At 38.4% G+C, this 18,012-nt stretch overlaps 3 protein-coding genes across 4 annotated transcripts; 2 read left to right on the top strand and 1 right to left on the bottom strand.

Moving 5' to 3' along the window:
- The first annotated feature begins 424 nt into the window (after nt 1-424).
- Nucleotides 425-4,391, top strand: LOC119081344 (run domain Beclin-1-interacting and cysteine-rich domain-containing protein). The gene is made up of 6 exons (XM_037190162.1): nt 425-1,008; nt 1,101-2,642; nt 2,895-3,196; nt 3,279-3,446; nt 3,511-3,708; nt 3,858-4,391. Exons 1-6 carry the CDS (start codon nt 817-819, stop codon nt 4,198-4,200), a joined length of 2,745 nt encoding a protein of 914 aa, XP_037046057.1. The 5' UTR covers nt 425-816; the 3' UTR covers nt 4,201-4,391.
- LOC119081345 (tRNA-dihydrouridine(20) synthase [NAD(P)+]-like) lies at nt 4,320-6,187 on the bottom strand. 2 transcript variants are annotated; one of them, XM_037190188.1, is made up of 6 exons: nt 5,931-6,187; nt 5,736-5,872; nt 5,222-5,675; nt 4,993-5,158; nt 4,727-4,926; nt 4,320-4,667 (listed from the first exon to the last, which is right to left on the bottom strand). In XM_037190188.1, the coding sequence occupies exons 1-6, from the start codon at nt 6,100-6,102 to the stop codon at nt 4,417-4,419; spliced, it is 1,380 nt and encodes a 459-aa protein (XP_037046083.1). In that variant the 5' UTR covers nt 6,103-6,187; the 3' UTR covers nt 4,320-4,416. The 2 variants fall into 2 exon arrangements, with proteins under 2 accessions (XP_037046083.1, XP_037046073.1); XM_037190178.1 differs by having other exon boundaries at nt 5,219-5,675; nt 5,931-6,186.
- Nucleotides 6,188-6,225: 38 nt separating this feature from the next.
- Nucleotides 6,226-7,453, top strand: LOC119081352 (thymidylate synthase). Its single transcript, XM_037190200.1, has 4 exons — nt 6,226-6,409; nt 6,473-6,730; nt 6,784-7,202; nt 7,261-7,453. Exons 1-4 carry the CDS (start codon nt 6,325-6,327, stop codon nt 7,396-7,398), a joined length of 900 nt encoding a protein of 299 aa, XP_037046095.1. The 5' UTR covers nt 6,226-6,324; the 3' UTR covers nt 7,399-7,453.
- Nucleotides 7,454-18,012: the final 10,559 nt, after the last annotated feature.

The following is an 18,012-nucleotide window of genomic DNA, read 5'->3' as shown; positions in this document are numbered from 1 at the left end:
TTATATCGGCCTCACCTCGCTACAACGCATAACAACCTTAGAGAAGCGAATTCCATATATTTTTAATCAAATAATGAAAGGGTCAATCGGGCTTGCCTTTTTTGACATATGACCAGTTCGACCCTATTGGTAGCGATCAAAGTAAAAATTAGCAGAATTTATTAGCTCCTTTAGGATAAACGTCCTGTTTTTTAACGTTGATGTTACAGTCGATAATATTGCAGATCGCCAACAATTTTAAGATTTTAATCAATGAAATTTGTAATCAAAGCAAATTAACGAACTGAAAACTATGTAGAGCTTTCCCAGCTATAGTCATATTGTCACTCACCTTTGGTAACACACCTGATCATATGGCGCGTATTCTCGAAACGTCCGAGCAAGTGATACAAAGTGAACAATTAATTTATGGGTATGGCACTTGTCAATGGAAACGTCATATAGCAGTGAGGAGTTATCAAATCAAAAAAATGTTTGTTTTCGTGAAATTTACAAATCAATCCAATTGAAAAGGCAAAACATTAAAAGTTTCTTTGCAAATTGAACCGCATGAACGACATACGTTTTTCGTAAATACTTGACAGAATAATGAACCATTCGATGCCAATTGGAGAATAGATTACGCAAAAAGAAAGATCGAACTTGGAAACAATTTTTTTTGTTTGATAAAAATGCAAAACTAGAGAGTGATGTTCAAAGTTGAATTTATTATGCGATAACCATAATAAACAAAAATTCGTACAATTTCTATAGAATTACGATTTGGCTGAGTAAACGGAATTTATATTTACATTAGCTTTAACGAGCAGAGAGGTCATGAATCATACGAAATTCGCTCGTGCTCAACTCGAACATAAACAACTTTTGTCAAATTTGAAATGCATCGCCGAAACATTTTTAAATAGTAAATTGGGCGAGTCGTGGATTTATTCTGGTGCATTACTCCGTTTGCACACGTCAATCGAACAGATATTCATCAATGGCATTCGAGTGTTCAAACCAGATGGTGTAAGTTGTCCCTTTTAAAAATTTTATTTTTTTTTTATTGCGCGTTTTCGATTGAATCGTTTCTAAATGCACCATCATCGTTACCGATTCAGATTACTCCCGATACGTGGCGTTTCATCGAAGGACTAAATTGGCTAAATCCGTCGATGACCGTTTCCATTGCCAATCGAAGCTGTTCGCCCTCAATTCACATTCCCTATGCTCGGATCAAAAACGACAAGGCATTGGCTTGGATCTATGAAAGTTTAGAATCTCATACATTGTCGGAAAAGCTGAAATGTCTATTGACGGACAGTGAGCACATTAACACGTGTTACGAAGTGACGGCGTTCCTTCAAAGCGAGAAGTACATCGGAGCATTTCTGTTGTGTTTGAATGCCATCGAAAATAATCAACCGAATCTGTTGTCACAAATCGACGGCACCTTGTACAAATCGGAAAAGTCTCAACACAAAAGATCAACGTCACATCCCGATTTTTCATTTGTTCCACGGACGAAAGGCAATCTCAAGGCGTCCATCAATTCTATTACCACCACGCGAACCGTACATTTTCAACACAGAAAATCATCACTCAGCCATAGCCACAGCGTTACTGATGGAAGTTCTAAGATACGAAAAAGGATCGCAAAAACCAAAGACATTCAATTAATTAGCTTGAAATTACGTCCCTGGTCGAGTTTGCCAGACGTTCATAGCAATATACAGCCGCAGCGTAAACGAAGCACCACAATGTCACAGCCGATACACATTCCAAACATACGATCAAAAAATACATCAATGTCTGGTGCAGTGCGAAAAGTACCTTCATTCACATACAAACAGAATGCAAGCGATTCGGGATCAGCAGAACGAAACAATTGCAACTCGTTGGCAACACTCAGCCCAAGCGGGGGCAGCAGCCAAATGAGTAACGAACTGATACCGATTTCATTAGTCAAATGTGATGACATTAAAATTCATGTGGACAGAAAGTTCAGACCGAAGGAGCCACGTACTTCCAATAAAAAAGCGTCGCATCTCAAATCAGAGGACTTTTCGTATTCATCGAATGACGAAGCATCGCATAGCGGATACTTCATTGGAAATGAAAATCTACTCAGCATTATGATTCATCCCGATAAACCGGAATCGCTGACCATGTACTCTGGCTTTGGTGGTCCGGGCTCAGCTCCTGCCGATTTCGTCAACGAATTTATACCGCGAGAGGGTGAGAAAATTCAAAACCGATACGGCAAACCGACAATGGCAGACTTTGGTCAAGAATGTTCGCCGATCGGATCACAGCAGCGACCCAAGCAAGGCCAAAGTTTGACGTCATTTCTGCAAGCGGCCCAATTTTATCGGGCCAACACGGAATTGGAACGGGAAAATGCTCACTTCAGTGTTTCCGAAGCGATGATATCGGCCATCGAACAAATCAAATGGCAACGATTCCAGGAAACCAAACAACAATCGATTGAAGACGTCGAAGCGATTCATCGGAAGCTGAAAAATCGCGGACAGTACACTCGTTGTGCAAGTAGTACAAAAGCAAAATCTGTTGAATCGGGATCGTCCTCGTCATCCGATGGAAGTTCAGGGGATTTGGGATATTCAGCCAATGATTCTACCGCGAATCTCAGACAATCTCAGGTAATTTCCAATTTTTGTTGTTGTTATGTTTGTATAGCTGGTTTTCGGGAAGGGCTTCTCGATCTGACGACTGATACGTGATTTTTCTTGATACTGCCCTATCAAAGTGAACCGACACGGCTTGCACTCGCCACTTTATTGCTATTGTCCAATGAAATGAATTTCTTGTTTCATCCAACTTCAGATGCTTTCCGCCTTATTCCCAAAAATGTTTCTTTGTTCTCAATGCTCTCCCATCTAAATAATTCGCAGAACCTGTCTACATCCACCCAGAGCATGAACGATCACAAAGCGTACGCTGAATGGGGCGACAACCTGTCGGCCGAAAGTGTAGCATTAAGCCTAATATCGAAATTTAACGACAAACAATTGCCAAAAGCTTCTGACCTGATGTGGCTGGTATCGGAACAGGATGCACCGCAAATGATGTTACCGATGCCTGGTAGCTGGACCGTAAGTCCAGACGAAATTTACAAAATTCCATTCACTCGAGGCACACGCGATTGGGCACCACCTAGAGCACAAATTATATTCACGCGACATCCACAACCGGAGTAAGTTTTTCCTATTGTTAACTCCGATCAAAAAAAAAAGTTTATTTTTGCCATGCACTTCAACTGACGTCCGTATTTACAGTCGCAAAAAATTGTTGTACAAACAAAATCAGAAATGTGCCGGATGTGGCATGAGAGTGGCTGCAGCGTTTTCGCATCGTTTCCGGTATTGTGAGTACATTGGGAAATATCATTGCAGTGGATGCCACAGAAATCAAATATCTGTCATACCAGCTCGTGTTTTGGATAGGTAGACTGACATTTTAGAACCTTTTTCCATTTGTCTTACGTGTTACCATTTCATCCAATTGCAGATGGGACTTCACACTACATCCAGTTAGCGTCTTCTCCTATCGATTACTGGACCAGATTTGGACGTTTCCGGTGTTTCGCGTTTCCGATTTGAACCCAGAACTGTACGAAAAAGTTCGAATCCTACGATTTGCGAAACTGCGACGCGTCCATTTGAAATTCGTCATGGACTTCATTACGTCGTGTCGTTTCGCTGATGAGTAAGTGTTTGTCCATCTACAAATTTACTTTTTCACACTCATGACTAGCGATGTCGCAGTGAATTTCGCCCAAAGTTTTGTCTTTCCGATGAGAGGGCCGAAACATATCCAGATTCGTAATTCTGCCTCCTACATTTTTTTCGTTGCAGCTCGCTCAGACTATTTGATGGAACCGAAAAGTATTTGACCAATGACACGGATCTATGGTCGATGACTGATTTTGTAGCCGTTCGTAACGGATCATTTTTGAAGAATATTTCGACCATAATAGCCAAATGTGATGAACACATCAGAGAATGTGAACTGTGCACTGCCCGCGGTTTTATCTGCGAACTCTGTCCGCAGAAACAAGTGATTTTTCCGTGGCAACCGAAAGTGCGGCGTTGCAACGAATGCGGAGCCTGTTGCCATGAGAACTGTTGGCAAAATGATTGCAACAAATGCCAGCGACTGAAAAAGCGCCAACAATCGTCGGGAGCGCGGAAAATTTAATTTGATGCGAGAAGCGGGTGATATTGTGATATTTTTATAATTGACACGACGACGACGACGTGGGGCGGCAGTATTGTTTGTTTGTATTAGAGAAAAAAAAGAAGAACAGAGGAACCGAATATGCCTTGTAGGTCTATAATGATTTCGATTTTTAACGAAAACGAAACAAAAATAAATTATTTACAAATGAATCCGTTGCATCCAACGCATTTTTTGTCATTGTAAAATGCTGCCCTTCTTGATCAGAACATCTTCGTCGATTAATCCTAAATTTAGAATGCACACCAGAGCCGCACCCTGCTCGGCAAATCGCTTATTCTTCTCCCAATACAAACTGGAGTACTTCTTTTTGCCAAATTCGACAACGGTCCGAAACAGGCGATCCTGTTGCTGCGTTCGATAGACCGGTATCGGTTTGAAATTCCGTACGGCATGCGCGTGCAATACACTTTTCGGTAGATCACGCACTGTGAACAAAATAGTGGAATGAATAAACGAGTCGAAGTAAGACCGGACAAGTTCTTACCGTCTTCATAATGTGTTCGGAAGAATGCCACATTGCGTTCGATGACATCATCGTCGAATTTAATCTTTTTCGCCGCCGGTTCGTCCTCATTCTGTTTCTGTAACAGTTTCCCGGGTATCACATTACGTCTACTGGCACTGCCACGTTCCTGGTATTCCAGTTGTTTCTCTCGACAATAGCGGCCCAGTTCCCAAATGTCACTGTAATAACCAATCGTTTCAACCAAATGCCACAATAAGGACCGATGAACTGTCGTCTGAACTTACCATATCTCTTCCAATGTTTGGCATTCTAAAAACTTTTTTCCTCGTGGCGTTTCCTGCAATTCTCTCAGCATCATCTGGACACAATATTTGGTATTTGATGGCGAGTTGTCGAATTCAATTGACAATTTCAACAATTCTTTGATCACATCGTCCAGAGGCATCAGAGCTGCAATAGTATGGAATTCATTGAAAATATGACTCAAATTGACTCAATGCCAAAACTTACGACCATTCTGAAATATCGACGGATTCCACTGGGCGGCCCGAGCGACCATAACGCTTGACGTACCGCTGTTCTCTTTAAATTTGAAAATGTCGTCGTACGTTTTAATTTGATTGGAACCGCCGTTCGCTATAACTGGAATGTCTAAATTCTCGGCCACTTTCCGTATCATATCGGCGTGAACCTTGTGCTGAGGTCGCTCTTGTCTCGTTCGGCCGTGAACTGCGATCGCACTGATTCCAATCGCTTCAAATTCTTTCACCAAACTGATTGTTCGTTCGATGTCAGGAAATATTCGAATTTTACAGGTAACCGGAATGGTCAGTCCGTCCACTAGCGTTTTCAAAATCTTTTTCGCATTCTCAGCATTGTTGAGCAGTGCGATGCCCATACCACCTTTCACAGAAAATTCTTTCGGGCATCCCATGTTGATGTCAATTGCTGCTACGTCATTTTCCACCTGACAAAGTGAAACGTTTCATTTTTCGTCGTCGGGAAGAACAGGAATTTAACAAATTACCAACTTTCCCACTTGCAACGCCCGTTCTGCCGACGCTGTTCCCATTTGTAGAACAACTTTTTGTCGTTCCTCTGCACACGTACGAAATACTATGGTTCCATCGGTTTCGTCAACAAAATCGACTGTTCCCAAAATATCTGAAAATGATTCATTTCAGTATTCACACCATTCAGTGCAGTCAGAGTTTCTTTTTACCGTTGATTTTCCTGGTAGTTTTCAACAGTTTCCAATCGATCAACTCTTCTGTGTAGACAATGTCAGCGCCGTACCGGGATGATAGCAGACGAAATGGTAGAGTGCCGACTCGTACCATTGGAGCCAGAATTAGTTTATTTCGATAATCCATGGACTTACGCTCTGACACCATCGCGTACGACTTTAAACCTTAATCAAAATAGAGAAGTGTGTTGATCAGGTACATAACCCCAAAAATTCCGATCTGTCATTATATCGAACGTCACACACACGAAGTGTCAACGTATCGATAGATCAACAGCGTCATTCATCGGAACAAACGTGAATCATCGACGATATCCCGCCAAAACGTAAGCAGAGTAAACAATCGAATCGTAATACTATTTTGGCTGACATGGAGCATAATGGAAATGGAGATACCGTCCAAATACACGACGAACATCAGTATTTAAATTTGATCAAGCACATCCTCGCCAACGGTTTGTGCATGTGAAATTGGAATATCAATCGTCCGTTCTTAAACGAAACCAAACTCTCATCAGGTAAACAAAGAGATGATCGCACAGGCGTTGGAACTGTCTCGGTGTTCGGTGGCCAAATGCGTTTCAGCCTACGAAATCAAACTTTTCCGCTGCTGACGACGAAAAAGGTGTTCTTCCGGGGCATAGCCGAAGAGCTCCTGTGGTTTATCAGAGGTAGTACAGATGCTAAGGAACTTCAAGCGAAAAATGTCCGGATATGGGATGGTAACAGCACTAGAGAATTTCTCGACAAATCTGGATTTACCGATCGTGAAGAAGGTTTGTCCTGTTTACACAGTCAAATAAACAAAATTCAAAATCACATTTCCCAGGCGACCTTGGTCCGATTTATGGATTCCAATGGCGTCATTTCGGTGCTAAATACGGTACGTGTAACGATGACTACACCGGACAAGGAGTCGATCAGCTAAATGATGTTATCAAACGGATACGCGATAATCCGAACGATCGACGAATTATAATGTGTGCATGGAATCCAATCGATCTACCGAATATGGCATTGCCTCCATGCCACTGTTTGGTGCAATTCTATGTGGCCGATGGCGAACTATCATGTCAATTGTATCAACGTTCTGCCGATATGGGACTTGGTGTTCCGTTTAACATTGCAAGCTATGCCCTACTAACGCACATGATCGCCCATATCACTGGATTGAAGGCTGGTGATTTTGTACATACATTGGGTGACGCACACGTCTATTTGAATCACATTGAACCACTTCAAGAACAGGTATGAAGTCATTGATTGTTCGCCGGTTTTGATGGCTCTAATGGATAGATTCTTTCAGCTGAAACGAGAACCGAAACCATTTCCAGTATTGAATTTTAAGCGAACCGTTACGTCGATTGAAGATTTCAAATTCGAGGATTTTGAAATTCAGAACTATGTTTCTCATCCGGCTGTTAAAATGGACATGGCAATTTGAATAAATTTATTTGTATTTGATCTGAAACAGTCTGGAATAAAGCTCCGAAATGACTCGAATGAATATCAAATAGACTTGAACTTAATGGGATGCAATTGTCGGAAATGTGCGAAAATCATTTACTTTTATGGACGGACGATGTCTTACTCTAAATATAATCTGAAGAAGATCTTTAATTGGTTTTTGTATTGACTTCAGGGTAAGCTCTCTGCATGGCTTTTATTCAGAACATTATTTCTAACAAATTTCAATAATTCCTAAAAAAATCCGAATAAAATGTCCTGGCTCACCGCTATTTAGAGTATAAGTGAAATCAATTTCTTTAGCTGAGTTTGCAGAAAACAATTTAAAATGGCAAACCTTTAGAGATTTATACAGGAACTATGTTTAGGGAAAACATTTTCCTAAATTTCCTTCATCTATACATATAAAACCCAACGTCGGTGCACCACGACGCCCCTTGGCGCACCTCGGAGCACCTCGGAGCACCACGGAGCACCTCGGCGCACCTCGGAGCACCTGGGGGCACCCAGCCTCCGAGAAGTCAGCCAGTCAGTCCTACGAGGCCATTTTTTTAAATCAACCTCTGAGGGGTCGGCCGGTCAGCCCTCAGAGGTCGTTTTTCAAAATCGACCTCCGACGGATCAGCCGGTCAGCCCTACGAGGTCGTTTTTCAAAATAGACGTCAGACGGATCAGCCGGTCAGCCTTCCGAGGCCGTTTTTTAAAATCGACCTCCGACGGACCAGCCGGAGAGCCCTACGAGGCCGTTTTGCAAAATAGACGTCCGACGGATCAGCCAGTCAGCCTTCCGAGGCCGTTTTTTAAAAACGACATCCGACGGACCAGCCGGACAGCCCTACGAAGCCGTTTTGCAAAATAGACGTCCGACGGATCAGCCGCTCAGCCTTCCAAGGCCGTTTTTTTTAAATCGACCTCCGATGTATCACCGATCAGCCCTCTGAGACCGTTTTCCAAAATCAGAGAATTCAACCGGTCAGCCCTCCGAAGTCGTTTTTTAAAAACGGTATCCGACGGCACACCTTGTTACGCCGCCGAGGACGATTTTGAAAAACGCTCTCCAATGCCATTTTTCGAAAACAGTATCTGGACCTCATTCGGTTTGTCAAAATTGACCTCAAATAAATTAGCTGGCAAGACATCAGAGTGCGTTTTTCAAAAAGTTTTCAGGACATAAATATCTTTCTCCAAAGTGTGCTTCATAGAGGGATAAATTACTAAAACTCTATCAAACATTAAAATTCAATTCAAAGTAACTGAATAAAACAAACCTTAAAAATCAAATTCTTAAGCTGTGAATCATTGTGTGCATCTCTTACCCTTTAGCATTAATTTATTACAGAATTTTCGGAAATTTTGTCTGAAAGAGTGAGGAGAAGTAAGATGAAGGAAACCGTCTTTTCGTGAGAAATTTCTTGACCCGAGGATTAGTCGAAGTCAAAAATCAAACTTCGCCTCGGTACGTAAAGTTCGAAAGGCAGCATACGTAATTCTCGCACGCGTCAAAACAAAATCTAAAATTATTGCTAAATGTTTGTCCAACGTCAGATATTACTATAAGTAATAAAAATATCTAAGCATTTTAAGGGGTCATTCAAATAGTGCCCAAACTGCAAAGGCCCCTTATGTAACGATTGTCTTGAATTGAACGTTGTGTTGGTTAAGCTTTGACATATTTAGCTATGAATATTTAAATGAAATTATGGCGCTTATTTGTAGCGCCCGATTGAAGGATTTAAATCATGTCAAAGATACCTGTCCCGTCTTAAAAAATCTTTGTTTAAAACTTTTATTGAACATCTTATGCAGAAAACCAACAATCTCTGCAAACTATTACATAAGAAAAAATAACTTAAAAACGAAAAAGTAAACTAAATCAGTTTTCAGAAAAAGTGTACAATTTTTTGAACAATTTCATGTAGACATTGATTGATGATTTTGGTATCAGTAAAATTAAGAATAACAGAACGATTGCTGGTAATTACAGGAATCGGAATGTTAACGCTACCTAAAGTATTAGTACTATTTTAAATACCAGTTGAGTTATATCAAAATAAATACGGTTGAAACAGTGCATATATCAAGCGAGAAAACAGTGCAGTACGACCCGGCCGAATGTAGTGCGGGTAATTGTCAGATATAAGAGGTGAAAAGGAAAGCCGATGTGAGGGAAAAAGTTTTATTTCATTTTATGACAAATGCTATAGCTAACTGCAAAATCAAACATGGCGTCCTTGTACATTTTAATCGATGAAACTTTGTTTAGTCTAGAATTTACTTAAAGAAACGATTGTTGATAATTTTCGTTTGTGTGATTAAAAAGAGCAAAAAAGAAAGTAAGAGAGTGATAATTAATGAAAATTATGATTTTGAAAGAGAAACGAAATTAAGGATTGAGATTATGATTACATTAAAAATGTAGAATTCAAATTCGAAGTTTGGAAAACTGGAAGCGTAGAGTTGAATCTCTGAATGCAAGAACTTTGAGTTGAATCCCGGAAAGCTGGAAGTGTAGAGTTAAATATCGAAACACGATAAGCGTAGAATTAAATTTCAGAACGCGAAGCCAGAATTGTAAAGATAATTTCTAAATACGACACGTAGGGTTGATAACCAAGTAAGTAAACTTTATTTTGATAAATAACCCTGGGAACAGTACGACCCGGCCGAAGGCCGGGAAACAGTGCTAGTTTCCTCCAATATTGAGGAAAATATTAGGAAAATTAAGAACATCTAGGAAAATGTAAGAAAATTTAGGAAAAACGTTTTCCCAAAATTAGTCCCAAACAGAGACAAAAATTTATTTTTGAAATAGATTTTTTCAAAAAATATGCAAGCAGAATGAAACGAAAGTTTGCAGCCATTTTCATGCGAAATTTCTTCATTACCGATAAGGGATTCTTATGAAAAACTAACTGCCGAAATCGGACGCCTGTCGTGCAGCCATTGCCGTGAAGTATCGCCAAAGTCGAATCGCCAAAAAAAATGTTGGCGTTTCTTCACATTTCGTCGTTTCTTCACACTTTGGCGATTTTTCTTGCCGGTTCTTCACACTTTGGCAATTTTTTTTTGGCGATTCGTCAGTTTCTGAGAATTTTTTAAATCGCCAAACAAAATCGACAAAGTGTGAAGAAACGACAAAAAAAATCGCCAAAGTGTGAAGAAACGCCAAGAAAATTCGCCAAAGTGAGAAGAAACGACAAAAAGAAAAAAATCAAATAATTGCCGTTTCTTCACACTTTGGCGATTTTTCTTGGCAGTTCTTCACACTTTGACGATTTTTTTGGCGACTACAAAAATTCTCAAAAATTGACAAATCGCGAAAAAAAATAACTAAAGTGTGAAAAAACGACAAAATAAAAAAACCTTAAAATTTAAATTCATTCTTCAGGAAAATATTAGAGTTTGCAGCATATATCTATCTTTGGATTTTTTTGTTATCATCACATCATGATTTCAAAGTCTTGAAAGACATCGAGTGCAAAGTGATTTATCGGGCCTTAGATGAGTAATTGTGACTCTAGGCGGTAGGCCTAGTGCACAATACACATAGTAAGCCTTATAAAGCACTTTGCATCGAGATTCGTAGAGCCTTTTATGCAACAGAGGCATCTAAAGTCCGCAGATTTCGAAAATTATGATGCTGAGCTGAGTTGTATAAAACTAGCGCCAGGATCCTGAGATCGCGCGCTACACACCGGCAGTTTGTTAGCCCCGTACGAAGTACGAAGGGGCTTATAGGATTACGATCCCGTGTGTAATTGATGGAATTCGAAGCAGACGGTAAGGGCAAAGTGTTTGCCTATGTTCATAGATGACGAATCCGCAATAAAAATTTGGGCCGTCTGTCCGTCTGTCTGCTACGTCGATATCTTGAGTAAATCAAATCCGATTTCAAAAAAAAAAAAAATTCCCTGAAAGATAGTCAAAATAGTGAGGCTAAGTTCGAAGATGGGCATATTCGGGTCGGCCCTTCGTGAGTTAGGGCCACCTAAGTGATTTAAGGTCTTTTGGTGATATTTATGGCAAAATAAACGATGGAAATGTAAATGACACGGCAAATGATAGGTATTGTCAATATCAATCCAGGAAAAAAAAGTTTTTTAAAATCGGGTGTGTGGACCGTGAGTTAGGGCCTAGTAGAAGTGAAAAGCTACTAGGGCCCTATGTGTATTTTACATAGAACTCAAGTAAATTTCATATGTTTTTCGTAATTTTTGTTTCATTTGAAAGATAATCGAACACCGAATAGAATGTTGTTGAAAAAAAAAATTAAATTTGGGTCCTTGGACTAAGGCCGCTACTAGGGCCCTATGCGTATTTTACATACAACTCGAGTAAATTTCATCCGTTTTTCGTAATTTTTGTTCCATTTGAAAGATAATCGAACACCGAATAGAATGTTGTTGAAAAAAAAATTAAATTTGGGTCCTTGGACTAAGGCCGCTACTAGAGCCCTATGTGTATTTTACATTGAACTCGAGCAAATTTCATCCGTTTTCCGTATTTTTTGTTTCATTTGGAAGGTAATCAAAGGCCGAATAGAATGTAGTTGAAAAAAAAAAAATAAATTTGGATCCTCGGACTGAGGCCGATACTAGGCCCTATGTGTATTTATACTCAATAAATTAAAATTTTAGGGCTATTTGAAATTTTTGTTTTATTTGAAAGGAACGTCGTACGGGGCTTCGTAATTGCGCTATGCGCAATTTCTAAGATGTACACATTACATAATAATTTTACTTTAACTACTTTAACCGGCGCATAGGCTTACGGTCAAAGTAGGGTGACAGACGCACTAGGGTCACGTACGCAATAGATATACGGGTTTGTACGGGGCTCAGTCGCAGCAAACGCTCCGACTGTTCTGATGGCTCGTTTTAGTAAGATCCGACTAGTTGAAATTTAGTTATTTATTACATTGAGTGCGAAGTACTCTAGATGTGTCTAGACGAGGGCGATGCACCTGTTCATTCGGAAGCGATCTCAATAAACGGTAGGTAAAAAATTGAAAAACGGAGATAAAAAAGGATGGTAATAAACGACCGATAATTTAATTCAATACCACTGATAAAAAATAATAAACTACCAATAGAAATGAGATACATGTCCACCATTTAATACGGAGTATTTCTCTGTCTGAAATTTTATTAGCGTGTTATTTTGTAAAAGGACTAATTATTAGACGGTGCGAGAGAAAAAAAATAACTCCTAAGTTACCGACACCGTTCCGGCGCCCGGCTCGCATTGCGGCCCTCCGCTTCGCTCCGGGGCAATGGGCCGGATCGCTCGGTGTGTTAAAACACTTTTTATGTACAATGAAAATTGACATTCATTTCGCAAAATGAATTCTGTAGGGACGAACTAAACTCCTGCACGTTACATTTCGTAAAAGGATGAATTCCCTAGGAACCAACAACACGCTTTTATGGCGAGAAGGAAGTTAGGAATTGAGTTAAGTTTTCGCAGTTTGAATGGGCGATTTTTTTCGCGGGTTCAAACCTACGAAATTTTTATTTGGCAGTTTCTATGCTGCGAATTTTTTGTAATTCCAAAAATCACTAAAAAGTGATATAAAATGATCGTCATAACTACTTGACTATAATGTAGAATTCGCAGGTTCAAGTTCGCCTGTACTTCACATACATACCTTGACAATGGTACAACAGAATCGCCAAGAAAAATCGACAAAGTGTGACTTATTTTGGCAATTCGTCACTTTTTTAGAATTTTTTAAATTGCCAAAAAAAATCGACAAAGTGTGAAGAAACGCCAAAAAAAATCGCCAAAGTGTGAAGAAACGCCAAGAAAATTCGCCAAAGTGAGAAGAAACGACAAAAAGAAAAAAATCAAATAATTGCCGTTTCTTTGGCGATTTTTCTTGGTGGTTCTTCACTCTTTGGCGATTTTTTTTGACGATTTACTTTTTTCTTGGCGATTTGACTTTGGCGATACTTCACGGGAATCGTGCAGCCGGAGAAAATTCCATAAGAAAAGTGTATGTTTTCAGTTTTCGATCGCCTCTCGCTAGGTGCATAAGCATCGACGAATTTTCAAAAAATATGTTTGTCTCTTAGGGACCAATACCTATCTAGGCACGACTTCTCTTTTTCGAACATTCTGAAAGCACAGGAGGTAATGATATGTGGACGTGTTTAGCAGCAATACATTGTATAAACGACAAGCATCCTTTTATCTGTCAGCAATGTGATTATTGACCTCAAGTGTGGTGTACTGTGATAGGACGTATGATTCAGTGAGATGTCGTTTTTCAACGACAAGTAGAGGTAAACGGGCCTCAACATAAGTTTTTAATTTTAGTGGGCTTCGATTATTTCTTTCGCTTTATTTGCTCCACACGTATTCCACCACACAGAAATAGCGCTTTTCTCTGCGTTTCTTCAATTGTACACGTACGTATGAGTGAAATGATTCATTTTACCATGGCAGAGTAAAGTAAACCAGGCAGGAGCGCTTAATTTGACTAGGGACCTGGATTATCTAGTAGCCTTATTATTCAATTTTTATGTCGTTCAGTTGAGTTCATTTTCATACAGTGTATTTGGTGTATTAAGTGTATTTGAAGGTTCAAAAATGAACCACTACTGCCTGGTTTATTTTGCTCTGCGTGTCTTCACTTTTCCTTGTTGACAACATGTGGAACAATTAAAGCTTTAAGATGCTAACCAAGTGAAAACTTATGATGAAGTCCGTTTAGAACCACTTTCGTGATTTTTAAGGGGAGACGAAAGTTGATTATAAATTGACTAAGAAGTGTGACTTTTGCTGTAGTCCTTTTTTTCTGTGATTTTATGTGAATTGTATTTGTAATAGCAAATTAGCTAAATAAATGATTATCTTATCTTTTACTTTGTTCTGTATGCTTTCAATTTTATCTTTATGGACGGCGTTTATAATGACAACATAGTAGGGTTGTGTACGCAGGCCCCTCTTGGAAAATCTGTTCTACTGCTTGCATTACGAAAAGGGTATCATTCCAAATATGTTCTGCCTGGCGAAGGCTCTGATCAAGAATCTGCGGTATTTTTTAAAAAGCTTCGACGGTCATGAGTTTGTCATAAGCCCAAACAGTCTTTAGTGCCATACTCTTTCATTACAACTTTTTTTTTGTAGGCATTCACATTTCCTAAGATTATTCACATTCAAATTTTCGATGAATCTGATCATAAAAATCTTCCAAAGAATCGATATTAACTGTCGACTAGCCACCTGAAAGCAAAGGTAGGGAGCCTTTACTGAAAGACAATGGCGTTCGACTATTCGCTCCAATTTCTGTGTATAAACATATTTATTATTGTTTCATTCTTTTAACGTCGATCTAGTACAGGCAGAATACATCGTTGTTAAAGTTTGGCAAGTCAAATTAAAAGGCACCAAAGGTAAAATAAACAACATCAAAATAAAAGCTACTAAGGAATTTAAGGCATAAATAAATAAAGTCAATCGCATCACACGGTATGCCTAAGTCAAAAAAGTAAGTGAATAAATTAAAGATAAAAAATATCACAGTCAATTAGTCACACACTAAACAAGGCGAAGTCAAAATGTAAGAAAAAAGTTAAATGGAAAATTTGAAAAGGTAATATCACATAGTTGCCTAATGTCTAAATATGTCGTCTCGTCGAACCTAAGTAACAATGTTGAGTTGATCATATCTGTCGGTGTAGGTGTGAAAATATATTCTTCAGTCAGACTGCGTTTGTCGTCTCCCAGCAAAAAAACACCATATAACAAACACATGACTGGAAGTGCAACGAATCTCCGTCTACTTTCAATAGAATCCATGCTTTCTTTCCCTAATCTATAAAAGTAAAAATTGGCTCGGCTACATAGGAGCTCAGAAGAAAAGTCTTAGAGATTTGAAACATACCTTACCGACTACTAAAGACAAGTTAGGATTCCTAACTTCGGAAAAACGCTACATTTTATCTAAATGACTGTTTGCTTCCGGGTGCAAATAGTCTAAAAATAATACAAAGGTTCGGTGCCCATAGTTTAAAATTCACCTTTTGTACCAGGATGCACATAGTCCATGAAAGACTATTTACACCCATAAAGTTTTGCATTTGTTTATTTTTTTCCTTTTACAAACTGACCTGACAATTGCGCAGACGCGAAGTCACCCTACGGGCAGGTTTTTTCGATCCAGATCGCCAGATCGATTTTCCTAGTCTATGACACATTAATTAACTTTTTTCGTCAAATTTGCGCAGAAGCGAGGGGTGAGTCACTTCCATTTAATCCATTAAATCCATTTATTCCAAAAAAAATTTTTTGTTTTACCGAAATAATTAGGCCACCCACCTAAAAAATTTGTAAACTAATTACGGAAATTACATTCGCACGATCCCCAGGGCGTTTAAGTACTCGTTAGACATAGAAAATTCTTTTTTTGGAAAAATGGTATTAAATTTATTTAATCCATTTAATCCATTTTACACCAAAAACTTCTAAAAGTGGAATTTTATGCTTTTTAACGTTCTAGTATGACTTGTAGTACGTGGTTCGATCAAAATCAACCATTTTTAAGACTTTTAAAGTAATATTTGATAAAATGAACTTTTTTCCTATTTAATCCATTAAATCCATTTAATACCATTTAATCCATTTAATACCATTTAATCCATTTAATACCATTTAATCCATTTAATACCATTTAATCCATTTAATACCATTTAATACCATTTAATACCATTTAATCCATTTAATCTAAAAGTGACTCACCCCTCGCGCAGGAGTCGTTGGATAAGATATTGCAGAAGAAAGTTTGCATAATTTTTTTTTATGTATTCACCAACCTCCATGCTTGAGATTTCATAGATTTTCAGGGAAAACTCGGATAATTTGTGTTGAAAATGGAGAAATTTAAAAGCGTTTGGTCATGTAAAAAAGTATGAACCTTTGCCTTTCGTTTAAGCTCCATATCGGTGTTCTAGCATGTTGCATAGGCTTCACAATAATTCAATAAAGTGACCCTTACACTTAAATCTTTGGTGAGGGGTTTTGGGTGATAAGGTGGGGATTTTTGAGGGGTGTTAATCTTTTTGGACTCAGGCGACCAATATTAATCACTGGTCCAAAGCGCAGCATTCTACTAAAAAATGAACTATTTTGATGCCTTTGGCGCCTTTTGTTCTACATTCTACAAGGACCTATACTAAAATCGTTTTCCATAGATAAAAAATATAATTTTTTTTTGTTTGGAACTTTTGGGTGTTTCGTCAGAAGAAACTTGCATTTTACTTATACAAACTGAAATAATGGCCTTACATAACTATTTGCAAATAATAGTGAATTTTAGATCCAACCGAGTGCAAATAGTAAGCTGTAAAGCCTAAAATGTGGGGAATATTTCCCTTGGAACGGTGAAAATATTTTTGGTAGGGAAATATTTTCCATTATAGTAATCTCGACTCAAGCTGGGAGTGCTTCCCTAGTTTAATAATCGAACCTTAAGTGTCCACTCCACTCAACAAAAAGTACTCCTTGAGAGAGCCGTGAGAGAGCGAACTGTCAAATAAACAAAGAAAAAATTGACAAAATTCAATTTTGTCTCTCACACGGAGTACTTTTTTGGTAAAAGGAAACTAGACATTATGAAAAAGAATGCAAATTGCTAATAATTCATCTTCAGTATCAGTCTACCTAACTTAAGTGCAATGCACCTGTTTATAATTAAATTCCTCACTAATCTCGCTCGTAATTAACTAACGAAATGCATAGATTTGCATAATAACATCGGATCCAACTATTATATTAACCCATTTTATTTGAGCATCATTGGACTTATCAATTTAAGTAGATTTATTGAATTGCAATCATTGATGAATTGCCAGTTAAAAATATAAATAAAAAATAAAACTCGTTTGCGTCCTGAATGTTGATGAAGTTTCCTATCAAATGTTTTGTAAACATTTTCCGTAAAAGTCGTTTAGATTTTTAAGTGAAATATTTAAATTTTGTTGTTGTGATTACACGCAAAATGTCAATGTTACACTCGGTTTAATAGTATTATATGAAATATTTCTTTTCTTGTAAATTTTATTGACACAGTGACAAGAAGCTACACGCCAACCACGGTCACATCATTATAAAAATAAAAAAAAAATAAATGTTTCCTAACGATATCGACAGCACACACGAAAAATTGAAGCGTTCATTGATATTGACGATGGTGGTATTTATACCAATAATATCATGATATGATGAAAGCCCGTTCATAAGAAAGCTGACCAGATATTTTGTTTGTTTATGTCATGGCTGTTGGTGTAAAAAAAAATAGCACAAGTTGAAGAAAAAAAGAAGAAGAAGACATACACAATGGATGTGCACTACACGAGCGATATCAATAATTTCTATCATGCATTTGCCTCCTGATTAGCAACCATTTTTTTCTCCCCAGATTTTTATACGATCGCGGAATATGATACTATCAATTAGCACCATGTCGATAATTTTTCATTATTCGCATTTAATAAATGAAATGCGAATCAAACTAGCCACACGAAGTTGCAATAAATTTTCGTCTGAATGGAACTTGTTTTACAGGCGAAATTAAATCAATTTTGTGTTA

Source organism: Bradysia coprophila, chromosome X (genome assembly GCF_014529535.1).
Source record: "Bradysia coprophila strain Holo2 chromosome X, BU_Bcop_v1, whole genome shotgun sequence".
Lineage (NCBI taxonomy): Eukaryota > Metazoa > Arthropoda > Insecta > Diptera > Sciaridae > Bradysia > Bradysia coprophila.
Note: the sequence above shows the minus strand (reverse complement) of the source record. Positions and strands in the feature narration are given on the sequence as shown.

What these genes read in the sequence shown, in the direction of transcription:
- LOC119081344 (XM_037190162.1), top strand. Translation starts at nt 817, where the DNA reads ATGAATCATACGAAATTCGCTCGTGCTCAACTCGAACATAAACAACTT. An exon ending in CCAGCTCGTGTTTTGGATAG is followed by an intron (nt 3,447 to 3,510) that starts GTAGACTGACAT and finishes ATCCAATTGCAG; the next exon opens with ATGGGACTTCACACTACATC. An exon ending in TCGTGTCGTTTCGCTGATGA is followed by an intron (nt 3,709 to 3,857) that starts GTAAGTGTTTGT and finishes TTTTCGTTGCAG; the next exon opens with CTCGCTCAGACTATTTGATG.
- LOC119081352 (XM_037190200.1), top strand. Translation starts at nt 6,325, where the DNA reads ATGGAGCATAATGGAAATGGAGATACCGTCCAAATACACGACGAACAT. An exon ending in CAAGCACATCCTCGCCAACG is followed by an intron (nt 6,410 to 6,472) that starts GTTTGTGCATGT and finishes AACTCTCATCAG; the next exon opens with GTAAACAAAGAGATGATCGC. An exon ending in TTGAACCACTTCAAGAACAG is followed by an intron (nt 7,203 to 7,260) that starts GTATGAAGTCAT and finishes AGATTCTTTCAG; the next exon opens with CTGAAACGAGAACCGAAACC.
- LOC119081345 (XM_037190178.1), bottom strand. Translation starts at nt 6,102, where the DNA reads ATGGTGTCAGAGCGTAAGTCCATGGATTATCGAAATAAACTAATTCTG. An exon ending in GTCGATATTTCAGAATGGTC is followed by an intron (nt 5,159 to 5,218) that starts GTAAGTTTTGGC and finishes ATACTATTGCAG; the next exon opens with CTCTGATGCCTCTGGACGAT. An exon ending in CCGAACACATTATGAAGACG is followed by an intron (nt 4,668 to 4,726) that starts GTAAGAACTTGT and finishes TTTTGTTCACAG; the next exon opens with TGCGTGATCTACCGAAAAGT.